This window comes from Pleurodeles waltl, chromosome 10, assembly GCF_031143425.1.
Source record: "Pleurodeles waltl isolate 20211129_DDA chromosome 10, aPleWal1.hap1.20221129, whole genome shotgun sequence".
Classification (NCBI taxonomy): Eukaryota; Metazoa; Chordata; class Amphibia; order Caudata; family Salamandridae; genus Pleurodeles; species Pleurodeles waltl.
The window spans coordinates 891,242,764-891,255,153 of NC_090449.1; the positions used below are offsets into that span (position 1 = coordinate 891,242,764).

General features: G+C 42.4%; 1 protein-coding gene across 9 annotated transcripts in view; it reads left to right on the plus strand.

Moving 5' to 3' along the window:
* AKAP9 (A-kinase anchoring protein 9) overlaps positions 1-12,390 on the plus strand; it is a 969,300-nt gene that overhangs the window by 188,429 nt on the left and 768,481 nt on the right. For 8 of the 9 annotated variants that reach the window (XM_069211620.1, XM_069211621.1, XM_069211624.1 and 5 more), the window contains one exon: positions 1,554-4,004. In XM_069211620.1, coding sequence (XP_069067721.1) covers positions 1,554-4,004 — 2,451 coding nt within the window. The remainder of the gene's footprint in view (positions 1-1,553; positions 4,005-12,390) is intronic. The other variant, XM_069211622.1, reaches the window with a different exon arrangement.

Here is a 12,390-nt window from a genome sequence, read left to right on the forward strand (position 1 = left end):
CACAGAAACGCATGGCTTCTGTTTAGAAGAGAGTATAGTACATTTTAGATGAACTGAAACAGATAATATTTATTTATATTGTGTAATTTAAAGTGGACCAGGCACTTGTTCATTGACGTTTATTACAAGGGAATTATAAAAATATATTTCAACAAGACATGAACCACTTTATTAATAAAAACACTGTAAAAAAAGCATTTAATAAATGTGTAAGTAGGTAGCACAAATTTGCAAAATGGAGGCTGATTCAATAGTGTACTGTTGTAATTCACATACCATGGCATACAGAGCAGTGAAAAGAACAGGAAAACTCAAACAAAATAAGGCCCCCATGTTACTTAAAAGAATATGCCGAGATAGGTCCTATCTGTTGAACAAAGGCTTCTTTTGCAGCAAAACAGTGATTTGTTGTGTGATATCTCTCTTAATGTTTGTGGTGGCTATTGCATTCTTATGTGCCCTTTCAGGAGGTGTTATGCAATCCTGAAAGAGAGAACTCCTTTTTATCATGTTATTTTTGTTCTTGCAGTGCTTGGCCAAATCTAGAAATAGTCTTAAAATACAAAGTCCATTAAAAAGAAATTCTTTTCCAGCCTGCAGGCCGCGCACACAACCTTTTGTTTTAATTGTCAGAGCTCCTGAACAGAAATAGTGTAATGAATGTTTTGGTGCACACTGCCTTATAGTACTCCACATGTTCCTCTTCCATCCTGACTGATGAGCTGTAGAAAAAATGTTCCCTGATAACATCAGGAGCAGGGTAAGGAAGCACTCTGAAGACAGGGTAACAATGCCTTACCCCTTGTGATGATGATACCTACGGCAGTAATGGAGGGATGGTTTGCACTGTTGATACTTAAGAAAGGTGCTGATCATGTAAGGCAGAAAGAGTCTTTTCAACATTGCTCCAGTTTACAATATTTTTGCCAAAAAGTAAGGTTCACAAGGCAGTTGGGTTTAAGCGATAGGCCACTTGTTTACACATTGGTGATATAAATTATTTGCATCTTAAATTCTTTTTGATAGGACTGTCCATGTTCTAGTCTTCTGGTGATCTGTTTTATTAGTTTGAGCTGGAACAGATTTACATGCTTGGGCTTGTCTCATGGAACACAGAAAGTAATAGTCATGGCCCTCAAGCATACAGTGCTCGTCTCGAGATGGGAAGTTCATTCTGATATCATTGACCTGCAGATCCTTGGAATTTCCTAAAAAGCTGGGAATGGATTGATGACACTGGGTTAAGATCCTCTGCACCAACAACATATAACAGAGACACGTGTAATTGTCAGTTTAATGTCAGCATGGAGTAACTCAAATCTTGAGTTGACAGGGGCATTCTAATTTGACAAAATATTGTTCCTCAAGAAAAAAACTCCTATTGCTTATTAGAGCTCATTAGTCAGCTTATCAAGGTGAACAGTAATTCCATTGGAATAGAAAATACATTATATGACAGCTGATTGACTTGTTAACTTTTATCATAGTTATGATTACTTCGTAAGTGTTTGAAGTTTTCTAAAGTGATTTAAAATGTTTTATTACTTTTTAAGGTGGAGCGTTCAAATGAAGTTGAAAACTGCTACAAAAAGGAACTACTAGAAAGAGATGAAATCATTGAAGGATTAAAAAGAACATTGACAGTAGAAGAAAAAAATGTATTTCAGCTTAAAGAAAGCCTGTTAGCTGCTAACAGGTCTCTAGAGGAATTAAAAGAAAAGATAACTGTCAAAAACCAAGAGACCTACAATCTTACAATAGAACTAACTAATTCCAGACAAAAGGAAAGACAATCGTCTGAGGAAATAAAGCAGCTAATGGGCTCTGTTGAAGCACTTCAGAAACAATATCATAAAGGCAGTCTGGCAGAAATTAAGATTGCACAAAAAACTGAAATGGAAGTGCAGAAAAAGCTGGAACAGCTTCGAGCGGAATTAGATGAGATGTATGGACAGCAGATTGTCCAGATGAAGCAAGAATTGGTAAATCAGCATTTATTGGAAATTAGTAAAATTATGGCCCAACATAAAGAAGAGGAGAAACAGACAGGTTTGGAACATTCATCAAGCGAAGCCCTAAACGAGGAACAAGTTAATTTAATGAATTCTGCCATCAATGAACTGAATGTAAAACTGCAAGATGCTAATTTTCAGAGAGATAAAGTTACTCAAGAGTTGTCACAGAAACTTGAAACAATGTCGTCTGAAAAGGTTTCTTTGCAGATAAAGATTGAAGACCTTCTTCAGGAGCTGGAGTATGCGAGGGAGCAAATTCGTAGAGCAAAAGAGAATATCGCTGACAAAGAAGGTAAACTTAGTGAAGCAGACAAATTCCAGGATACAATTGATGATTTAAAGGTCCAAATTGCTTCAGCATCTGAGTTCATCAAGGATTTAGAATCAAAACACGAGGCAGAGGTTACTAATTATAAAATAAAACTGGAGATGTTAGAAAGGGAGAAAGATGCTGTTTTGGACAGAATGGCGGAGTCTCAGGAAGCTGAATTAGAGAGACTGCGAACACAGCTTTTATTTAGCCATGAAGAAGAGCTGTCTAAGCTTAAGGAGGATTTAGAAATAGAGCATAGAACTAATATCGAAAACCTAAAAGATAACCTGGCTGGGCAGTATAAGCACCAGCTAGACAGTGTACAGAAAGAGTTAACAGAACAAATGAATGCTATGCAGTATGAAAATGACTCTTTAATAACTAAACAAAATCAATTATTGCTAGAGATTTCAAAACTAAATGACTTGCAGCAATCTGTTGTAAATTCCAAATCTGAAGAAATGTCCTTTCAAATACTTGAACTTCAGAAGGAGATAGAGATTCTTAGAAAAGGAGAAAAGGAAAAGGGTTCTCTAGAGGATGAAGTTCAGGAGCTTCAGCTTAAAGTTGAGCTTCTAGAGAAGGAGCTAAAGAATCAAGAAGCGCATTTCAATGAAAAGTGTACAGAGCTAAAGTTGCATAATAGACTTCTGAATGATGAAAACTTGACATCAAGAGAGAATCCTAAACAAGATATTTTGGAAACTAGGAAAGAACCATTGATTTCAATTGGAAGTGTTTTCTCGAGTGACAATACTATTGAATTGCAAAAAGAGATAGAAAAGCTTACTGTTGAAAAGGAACAACTCCGCAAACAAGGCATTCAGCTTAAAGAGGAGATCAAGAGACAAAGAAATACATTTTCCTTTGCCGAGAAAAATTTTGAAGTCAACTATCAGGAGTTGAAAGAAGAATATGCGTGCCTTAATAAAGTAAAGACTGATCTAGAACTGAGTAAAATTAAGCAGGAAGCAGAATATGAATCCAAGCTGAAAGCCCTTAATGATGATCTGAAACGTTTGCAGAAAAACCAAGAAGCAGTGTTCGAAATAAAGAAAATGGTGCCTGAAGACCTAAAAGACAGCCCAGCCTTTAGAGCTGATAATGATGATGGCGGAGTTGTTGTTGAAAAGGACACAACGGAATTAATGGAAAAACTTGAGATAGCTCAGCGCGAGAAACTAGAACTGTCAGTAAGGCTTTCAGATCTAACTGAGCAGTTGAACCTAAAACACAGTGAAATTGTTCAATTGAATGAGAACATTTCATTTTTAAAACAGGAGAAAGAAAGCATGCTGATGAGATGTAACGAACTGGAAGTGAGCAGTCACAATACTCTAGAGTGCCAAAAAGCGTGCAACCACGATATTGATAGAGAGAGAGAGATACTGTCAACCGACCTCTTTATTTCCAATGTAAGCTCGCAATTTTATCCAGGTACAGTAGTAAAAAACAATGAAGAAGATCGTTCTGATTTAGATAGGTCCCTTCGTGTGCTACTGACCACAGATAAAGAAAAACAAGCATATAGTAAACTTATTGAAGAAAACCAGTCTCTTTTGGATCAGTTGCATCAGGTGACTGAGAAACTATCACATCAGTCACTGCTAGTTCTTAGTGCACAGCAGCGAATGAAAGAACTTGAGCAGCATCTGGATATACTAAAGTCTGAACAGGTATGTCAGAAGGAGTCAATGCATTCATTACGCAAGCACTTTTGTGTTTTTTTGTTACTAATTGGTTGCTCACTATTTGGTCCTCTTTGAAGAGGTGTAGTATATTCTCAGCAGCCTGAAAGAGAGTTTTTAATAAGCAGATAATTTATCATGCATTACAGTTCTAGTATTTTGAAACAAAATGTATCATATACAATATAAAAATATCAAACAATAAAATGATGTCAATAATCAGAGCTTGTATTCAGCCATTAAAACGAAAGCTCTAAAGGGGCAATCGAGTTTAATGTTTTGAATGTAGCCGAAATATATATACATCTCTAAACAAAGACTGAAATTGGCCTAATTCGTCAGTTCTATGTAACAGACAAATCTGTAAGACCATTAGTCATGACACGTTGTTGGTTTTCCGTAATTCAGCTGTAACTAAATACATGACCGAATTTACGATGTGAGGCCCCCTAAAAACCTAAAGATGTTGCTGATTTTAATGTCCAAATACGTGCTTTATTGTAAATTATTCTGGAGAGTTTCACTCTTTGGGGATACAGGACAGGACAAATGCAGATTAGGTGCTTAGTAGACTTTGTTCCACTGTTTATTGTTACCAAATCCCGTCAGGTTGTGTAATCAGAGTGTAAAACAATGCAAGTCTTACGAATGTGTATTTCACTTTTACGTGAAAGTTCAAATCTAAGCATGTCAAGCTTGGTCTACGTGAGCAGGGACGAACAGTTGTATTACTTGTGGCACTCTCTTGATGAGCCTTACCAAAGGAACATTAACTAGCCATTACTTTGCAAAAAGATTTAAGCTGTAAGCCTGGCAGGGCAAGGGGCCTGCCAGTTACCAGCGTTCAGTCTTATTAAATTTAACAGTTTAGTGCAGAGTGATGGTAAAGATCCTTCTTTTAGGCCCATAACAACATAGAAAAATAGACCAACATATACTTCCCAGCAGTTAAAAATGTGCATACAAGTTTGTTAAACTAAGGTGAAAGAGCCATCAGCTTCAATTCCAAGACTACAGTGAAGAGATGCTTCTTAAAAAGTAACTAATAAAGTGAGTTTTGTGGCTAAGTTATTCAGAAAAGTGCAGTGGCCCTCATATTTTAGAGTTAACTACCTCATTGTTGTAATAGCATTAAGCAATTCATAAACTCCACAACCACCAAAAAGTCTCTTGAGTCTCCTTTAAACTTAAGTCCAACAGAGAACGTCTAGGTTTTAAATGACACTTCCACGCATGGTTGGTGTTTAGTATGATACCCAAGCAACATTGCTGAGACACCACCTCAGTTTTTTTTCTTTATTTTGAGAGCCATGTACAATCCCATTTCAATGGTTTTTTGAAGACCACAATTTTGTTTTTCTTTACATTTTCAACTTTTATCATCATTTTAGATGGATAATTTGGTTAAGAATCTTTGCAGACAAATTGGGGGGTCTGAACGTAAGGCAGAGTTGTCAGCGTACGTTAAGCTAGCTATTATTGCAGATGGATGGCGTGAGATCATTCAATGCCTTGGCCAGATTGTGATATAGATGCCAATCAGCCGGGGTTCTGATATGCCTTATTTTAAGCTATATTGAATTACTTTAGTCAGTTTGAAAAAATGTCAGCATTTTAAAATGTATATATTCTTCCTGAAGCCACTGCTATTATTGTCCCAGGCCTTCTCAAAGCTGACCGTATATTTTGGGAGTTTTGCAGTAGTTAGTGAATCAGAGTAAAGACTACAATGGTCTGATTACGTGGGTTGAATGCCTCTAGCTATTTTACTGTGATTGCGGTCTCTGGTACTCCAGGTTGCTAGAATGCAAGTTTGAACAGTTTTCAGGAGTTCCTTGAAACACAAGTAATTGGCTTCTATTCTCAAGTAGGGCTTTAGAGCCTTCCACAGTCTTAGACGTATAGGCCCAGGGAACTGCCTCCAGGTTTCATTTGCTTACACAAATCTTTCCAGTATAAGCTCATGGATGGAGGTTTCCAGAGTCGAGGGTGAAGCTAATTTCTGTATCTCTTTTGGGATTTTCCCCTAGAGGATTTTGTGGACAGTACAGAGAACCTTGTGTTTGCTCCTGATATCGACTGGTATCCAGTGTTTAACTAGTAGAACAAGCTTGATGTGCCTATTTGTTAGAGACTTCTAGTTGTAGACTCCTTACCTTAGAATTTCTCCCAGGTGTCAGACTGGATCCAGAGATTTTTCTTTGAGCAGTACCCTTGAGTGCTGTCTGGTGGCGTCGGTCTACTCCTCTTGCATCATGGTCTCCCTGATGACGTTGTGGTCGTATATAGGCGCCACCCGGCATGCTGGCGGCAGTTATTTTCTTTCCATGCCAGCCTACGCGCAGATCTGGAGAAGAGCTGCACTCAGTTGTTTTTTTTAACTGACTTCAACTGTTTTGTTGAGTTCTTGACACTTTTTGGTGTGTCAAGGATGTCAGAAAGGACCCGTTTTAAGCCATGTGACTCCTGTCACCGCATGATGTCGGTGACAGGTCTGCATCTTGCGTGTTTGTGGTGCATGGAGCACGAACATGACCGCAGGTCGAGCTCTGAGTGCTGGGCTATGAACCCAAAAGCTTTGAGAGAGCGGTCCCTAAAGCTCATTGCGGCCTGGTGCTAGACTCTGTCGCTCCTGGTCTCGCTCAAGAGGAAGGTCATGAGACCACTCTCCGAGCTACCACCACTCTTCTTCATCCAATTCGAAGTCCTTGGAACATTAGGGTCACAAGAAGAAGAAGTTGAGGAAGACTAAACGTTCTTTGACTTCACCGCTTTGCTTGGACAATGCGACGTGAGAAGAGCATTGACGCTCTAGGCCTCTGTCTTCAGAGCCTGTTTCTGTTTTGACTCCGTGTCTCCCCGCGTTTCTGGGAGCCAGAGGTACCTCTGCCCAACTAAAAGAATTCTGTGAGGCCATGCGCCTAGTTTTCGGGCAGACTGAGCCGTCCATGCTGCACTGCCTCTGCATGGCGACAGACGCGGGATCCCACGTGCTCATGGATCAGGAAGCCAGTGGTCCGCCCAGTCCACCACCGCCCTTACTGCAGCGTCCAAGCCTTCCTAGTCCATCGCTCCATCCCGGACCAGTCGGAGGCAGGATCCGCCATCACCTGCCCCACTGGGAATACATCACGATGGACATGTGGGTTTTGCTACTAGTCCGAAGGGGCTACTTCCTCCCCTTGGAGACTACCCCTCTGCCTTGCCACCATCCTACGATTGCCTGATGAAGGATCATTTCGCAGTTCTCCGCAAGGAGGTTATGGCTCTCTTGGCCAAGGGAGCCATACAGAGGGTCCCTGTGCCAGAAGTAGGTTGTGGTTGTTATTCCCGCTACTTTCTGGTGCCCAAAAAGGACAAGGGCTTTCGTCCTATCCTAGACCTCCAGGCCCCCAATTTCTTCCTCAGGGAGGAAAAGTTCAAATTGCTCACTCTAGCTCAGGTCCTTTCTGCCCCGGAGACTGGATGGTAGTGTTAGACCTGTAGGACACCTATTTTCATATTCCCGTCCTGCCTACGCATAGACGTTACTTATGGTTTGTGTCAAGTCTCAAGCATTTTCAGCTTACTGTGCTCCCTTTCGGCCTTACCAGTGCCCCTTAGGTGTTCACAAATGTGATGCTGGTGGTCGCAGCTTCTCTGTGTGGCTAGGAGTTTGTCTTCCCCTACCTTTGACAACTGGCTTTTGAAGGCAAGCTCGCCCCAGGCTGTCGTCTACCACCTCCAGACTACGGCGAGCCCCCGGCATTCACTGGGGTTCACTATAAATATGCCGAAGTTACACCTGACTCCCTCCCAGACGCTCCCTTTCATCTGAACTGTTCTGAACATAGTGCAGTTTAAGCCTATCCTCCCGAAAAGCGAGTCCAGGATATTCAGGCTATGATACCGGTGTTTCGGCCTCTGTCCTGGGTTTCGGTGAGAATGACTGAGGCTTCTGGGCCTCGTGGCTTTCTGCATCCTGCTGCTGGCTCTGCAGTGGGACCTGAATTTGCAGTGGGCGCAGCATAAAGGAAATCTCTCTGACATCGTCCAGATCTCAGAGGGAACTGCAGAAGATCTGCAGTGGTGGCTATGAATTCAGATTGGGTCAGAGGTAGATCCCTCACCCATCCCCAACCAGATCTCACAGTAGTGATAGATGCGTCCCTCCTGAGATGGGGCGGCCACATAGGGAAGGTGGAGATCACAGATGTCTGGTCTCCAACGGAGTCCGTACTCCACATCAACCTTCTGGAGCTCAGGGCGATCAGGCTTTCATTGAACGCATTCCTTCCCTGTCTCCAAAGAAAAGTAGTGGCGGTGTGTTCACGAATGTGGTACTGCAGCAAGCAGGGTGGAGTGGGGTTGTAGACCCTTTATCAAGAGGCTCTGCGTCTCTGGACATAACTGGGGAGTCAGGGCATATGCCTGGTGGTTCAACACCTGGTGGGCTCTCTGAACACCAGAGCAGACAAACTCAGCCGTCAATGGATGGTCGATCGCTAGTGGTGTTTCCAGCCAGAGGTGGCACAAGGTCTCTTTAAGGGGCTTAGAGCTTTGGTTAGATCTGTTCGTCTCTGCAGAGAAAGTGCAATGTCTGCTGTTTTGTGCATTGGAGTTTCCAGGGCGGAACTTGCTCAGATATGCTTTTTGTCTTGAGTGGAGCTCAGGCCTCCATTACGCCGTCCCACCAATACAACGTCTGCCCAGAGCTCTAGAGAAGTTCAAGAACGACCGGGGCCAAGTAATAAGGTGGCTTCGGACTGCGCATGAAGAATATGGTATCCGAGTTTCTGAGCATGGCCATCGATCCTCCGATCAGAGTGCCCCTTCATGAGGATCTTCTGTCGCAGCAGCAGGGGAAGGATCTCCACCCAAACCTGCCCAGTCTCCACCCTTTTGTGTGGAGATTGAGCGTCTGCAGTTGACAGCTTTCGACCTTCCGCCTGAAGTCTGTAATGTTATCGTGGCAGCCAGGCGTCCCTCCACCATAACGATACACACTTGTCATTGAGATAAATTTGTGGCAGTGTGTACCAACAAGTCAGTTGATCCCCTTTCTGCACCTTTGTCTGAGGTTCTACTGTTCATTCTTTCTCTTGCCCAGCAGGGCTCTGCTTTGGTGCTTACATACCTTGTGTGCTCCTTTTGACCCATTACATAATTGTCCCTTGCGGCTCCTCCGATTGAAAACCGCTTTCCTTATTGCCATCACCTCTGCTTGCAGAGTGAGTGAGATTCAAGTTCTTTTTTCGAAGCCACCATTTCTATCTGTCCATCCTGACAAAGTGGTGATTTGGACTAGGGCCTTCTGTCTTCCTAAAGTGGTCATGCCATTTCATGTAGGCCAATCCATCACTTAGCCTACTTTTTACGCACCCCCACATCCTTCTCATAAGGAGGAGAGACTCCACTGTCTGAATCCCAAAAGAGAGTTGGCATTCTACCTCAATCGTACTAAAGATTTCCAGGTGGATGATCAACTCTTCATAGGTTATGTGGGTGCGAAGAAAGGACAGGCAGTGCAGAAGTGGACCATCTCTTGATGTGTTGTCCTCTGCATCAAGATGTGCTACACTTTGGCAAAGAAGCAACGCCTTGAGGGATTGCGTGCTCATTCCACCAGAGCTACTGCTGCAATCACAGCATTGACATGTGAAGTTCCGGTCCAGAAACATGGGCGTCTATGCACACATTCACAAATCATTGCTGCCTGGACAGTCAGGTCTGCAGAGACGGCTACTTTGGTCTTACCTGGTAGAGACATATTCTAGTTGCAGATTCCTAACCGACCCTCCCCCCATCCTCCCCGCTTGCAAACTGATTTCTAGGGGCAGGGGCTTCCTTTTAAGGCCCTAGTTCTGGCACACCAATATCTATGTTCTTCATGGCTCCGCGCTACTGCCGTGGAAAGTTGTAAAAAGAAACTGACGTCAGAGCACCGGGGTGGTGCCTATATATGACCGTGACATCGTTATGGTGACCACGTGGAGTTGACAGACACCACCTGATGGTGCGCAAGGGTACTGCTCAAAGAAAAATCTCTGGATCTAGTCTGACGTCTGGGGGAAATTCTAAGGTAAGGAATCTGCAACTAGAATATGTCTCTACCAGATAATTAGTTACCAAAGGTAAATAACTTGTTCTTCATGTAGGGTAAGGGAGATTCTGGTGGTATGGTTTTGAAGGCTTTTTAGAATGGCAATATGTGTTCTGGTGAGGTCCCAAAGCAATCATTACAAATGTCCATGCTTGACATGATGAGGGCTTTGGTGTACTCTATCTTTGCAGCGCCTTCTTAGTGACTTTAAGTGCCCTGCTTTGCGTCCTGATAAGTGACTTGACCAGCCAGTAAAAAGGGAGCTTATTACTGAAATCCGGGTTGTCAACTTAACCTTTGCCTATGTGCGATGACTCTGTGCATTCAGATAACAGAGCTGGTCCAACCACGACAAGAGTGAACAAATGGGGACACATTGTCCTGGCCATTAAATTCACACCAGCTCAACACCTGAGGCTTGTGGTTTTGCCTGGTGAGCACACCCAGACTGCCATCTATCACTTTATAAATGCACATAGTGTTAGTATCCTACAGACAAGATTATGCCTGGTGGCCACTGATGTAGCTCCAGGGTCAAAACCCTCTGTGCATGTACGCGCACATGGATGCTGGATTCTGCCTCCACCCTGTGTTATATCTCTATCTTGTGAGGTCTAACGTAGTTGCTCGATCACCTACTGTTTCACAGCACCCATCTCCAGGGCCAGGCTGACTGTCCAGCCACACATGTCTCCAGCATGTCTAACTCCAAAGACCAGATCATTTTCTTGCAGCACGAACAACATTTGACATCTGCTGGGATGATGTTGTATATAAGCGCCACCTCTGCACACTGATGTCAATTTTTTTTCTTTTTTTTTAAACGACTTTCCTCTCTCCAGAATTAGGATTTTAATTTACCCACAAGGTCTCCCTTCATGGTAGAATTGGGCACATTCATTCCATCAACTGCACTTGACCTCCATCACAACGTATATAGCATTAGACATTCAGAAGTACATGGTGAACTTCTAATCCTACAAATACATGGATAAAGACGGTACCAAATACATAATCAGCTGGTTTTGCTAAACATAAGTCTCCGCTTCCTGCTACTGTCCCTAAATACTCTCAGGTGCAGTAAAATTGGAGGCAAACTGCAGAAAAAAGAATAGAGAGTGAGCTATCCAAGGTATTTCCCAGTCAAAGGATGACACCCAAAGAATAGCATTGTGCAATTTCAGTGATATTGTCACAAGTCTCATTGCTTAGTTAATCTCTAAACTATCCCATTCCTGTTTTTCAGGTAACTTTGGAATATGGTTGTCAGTAGAATCGTCTGATTTCCTTCTCTCTTTTGAATGCCTATTAGAGCTTTACTATCATTCTGACATCACAAATGAATGGGAAATCTTATGCACTCACACTTGCAGTACTTGTGTGACGATGGATCAAGTAGCAGCCATCTGACCACTTTGGACTTAGGTCCTGGCTTCCTAACTACTGCTTCCCCTGGTTAGCAAAGTGAGCTTAAGAGGCCTTTGTTTAATATCTGCAGTAAAAGTACCCAGCTTCCAGGGCAATAGACCATAAGGATAGAGCCACCCTTAGAACTGCTGGGTGATCTTTACTTTATGTCAGACAGATGTTTGATAGAAAGGGAAGTTTTTCCTAGGCTGCAGCTCCAGATATTATCAAACGGACGTCTTCACCAGATGATAACTTGAGTCATATTTCTTTGATGTTAGGTTATGAGGTCTAGGCTATTAGATTGAACACTAGCCTGAAACCAGCTGGGAATGTGCATTTACCATGCAAAAGGGTGCATATGTGATAAGAGAGATGTGTTGTTTAATCAGGTGCAAAATATTTGCCAGGTATAAACAGAACAAAATAAGGTAATAATAGCGGAGTACCTTTGGAGAATTAGCTCCTATGGATTGTATTTCCCGAAAATCCTATTTTGGCAGGTTTACATTTTGAAGGAAGGATCCAATGAGTTCAAAAGAGCTTGAAAGGTTTGTATAAGTAACATAGCATGCATCTGTGAAGTGCACGTTCATCTGTTGGGACATCCTTGCTGTGAATAAAAAGTTGATTTTTTTTTTTTTTTTACCCAACTCAATGGCTTTCATTTTATTAACCTTGGCATAATGAAAGGCTGAGTGGACCTACCCATATTTGACTTTATGATCATGAGGTCAGACACAGACTCCTGGAGTGGATACGTTATTCTGTCCACCAGATTCGTCTTAAGCAGCCTGGAGCAGTCAGTCATTGCCTGTGAGTCAAATACATCTGACTGAACTCTGTCACTTTTTCTAGGGTGGAAGACTGTTTAAAATGTTACAA